The sequence below is a fragment of the Mus caroli genome, chromosome 17, assembly GCF_900094665.2.
Source record: "Mus caroli chromosome 17, CAROLI_EIJ_v1.1, whole genome shotgun sequence".
NCBI lineage: Eukaryota > Metazoa > Chordata > Mammalia > Rodentia > Muridae > Mus > Mus caroli.
In genome coordinates this window covers 74,549,249-74,550,793 of record NC_034586.1, presented here as the reverse complement: position 1 = coordinate 74,550,793, position 1,545 = coordinate 74,549,249, and the positions used below count along the sequence as shown (strand labels likewise).

Below are 1,545 nucleotides of genomic sequence, written 5' to 3'. Positions count from 1 at the left end.
AACTGTGGAAGGAGAGAACTAACTCCAGCAAGTTGAGGCTTCCACGTGCAAACTATGCACACACATACCTCTTTCCCTAAAAAGTTTAAAGCCAACTCACTTTAGTTCCTAGTTATTTAATCTGCCACTAAGCAATAAACTGCATAGTTTTCAGCATGCAGGAATCAAATGGTATGAAAAAGAATACAGACCACGTAAAGCCAAGCAATTAGCACGATTTGTTTCACCCATCAAATGCCTGGTCTTGTGTTTTCAGAAGCAGTAGTGAACGATACAAGCAGTGAAAACAAATCGGGGACAGCAGACATTGCAGCCAGCCAGCACGTCATGGTCTGTGCCCTGCAGGAGCTTGGGAGCCTGGTGCAGAGCCTGAATGCCACCGCCTCTCCTCTTATTCAGGAAGCATCCATAGGTACAGCATCCTCTCATTATCATGACTAGCAGATCTTTGGGCTTTATTTAAATTAATCTTCACAGTGATNGGAATAAAATACTGAAAGTTTTGAGAGAGTTCAGCTGTGAAAATTGATTCTAATTGACCAAAATTTGTTGAAGACTTTAATATAATTAATTTTATAGCAACTCTTTTACATTTTGAAGGAGGTTCTTTGTAGCTCTAACTGGCATAGAACTCACTGTATAGATGATCATCTCAAAATCAGAAATCTGCTTGTCTCTGCCTTCCATGTGCTGAGATTACAGGTGTGAGCCAATGCTCCCAGCTTCAACTTTTATATATTGCTAGATGCAATTGAATTATGTTGTATTACGTTACATTACATTATATTCTTCATGCAATGTGTTCCTTTAAAGTACTTTACTACTTATGAACCACATATATGCTTGTTGGCAAAGCTGGGGAACTGTGAAATTATGAGGCTTGTTATTTGANTTATTAAATTATACTGACATTGTTTTTGTTTGGTTAGGAGTAAGGTTTTGAGGTTTTCTTTCTAGGACTTTTGGAGATTGTGACGTCAGTGCTTCTTCACCCAAGCATGGCTGCTCGGCTTGCTGCTGCCTGGTGTCTGCGTTGTGTAGCTGTGGCACTGCCCTTCCAGTTGACACCATTTCTGGATAGGTGTGCAGAACGGCTCAACAACCTCAAGACATCCCCAGAAGCTGTTAGTGGATACAGTTTTGCAATGGCTGCCTTGTTGGGTGGAGTGCATCAGTGTCCTTTGGGCATTCCTCATGCCAAAGGAAAGGTAGGACACAGATGTCAGCAAGCTCACAGGCTCACAGGCGGGCTTTGTCCTCACTACAGTGCTGCTGCCTTTACTGCTGAGCTGGGCAATGAGAGGGCAGTCGGAAGTGTAAACTACAGTTCACAGACCCTAGCTAACACTGCATAGTTAGTTATAGTTATAGTTATAGTTATAGTTATAGTTATAGTTATAGTTATAGTTATAGTTATAGTTATAGTTATAGTTTTATAGTTATAGTTATAGTTATAGTTATAGTTATAGATAGTAATAGTCCTCCTAGGGATAGTAGGGATGTTTTCTGGGTATAGTATCATGTTACAGTTTCTGTAATGATCAC

At 40.2% G+C, this 1,545-nt stretch overlaps 1 protein-coding gene across 1 annotated transcript in view; it reads left to right on the top strand.

Annotated features, from left to right (window-relative positions):
- The window catches only part of Heatr5b (HEAT repeat containing 5B), a 78,821-nt gene that overhangs the window by 11,516 nt on the left and 65,760 nt on the right, over positions 1–1,545 (top strand). Inside the window, exons 8-9 of the mRNA XM_029470916.1 lie at positions 257–412; positions 958–1,208. Coding sequence (XP_029326776.1) covers positions 257–412; positions 958–1,208 — 407 coding nt within the window. The remainder of the gene's footprint in view (positions 1–256; positions 413–957; positions 1,209–1,545) is intronic.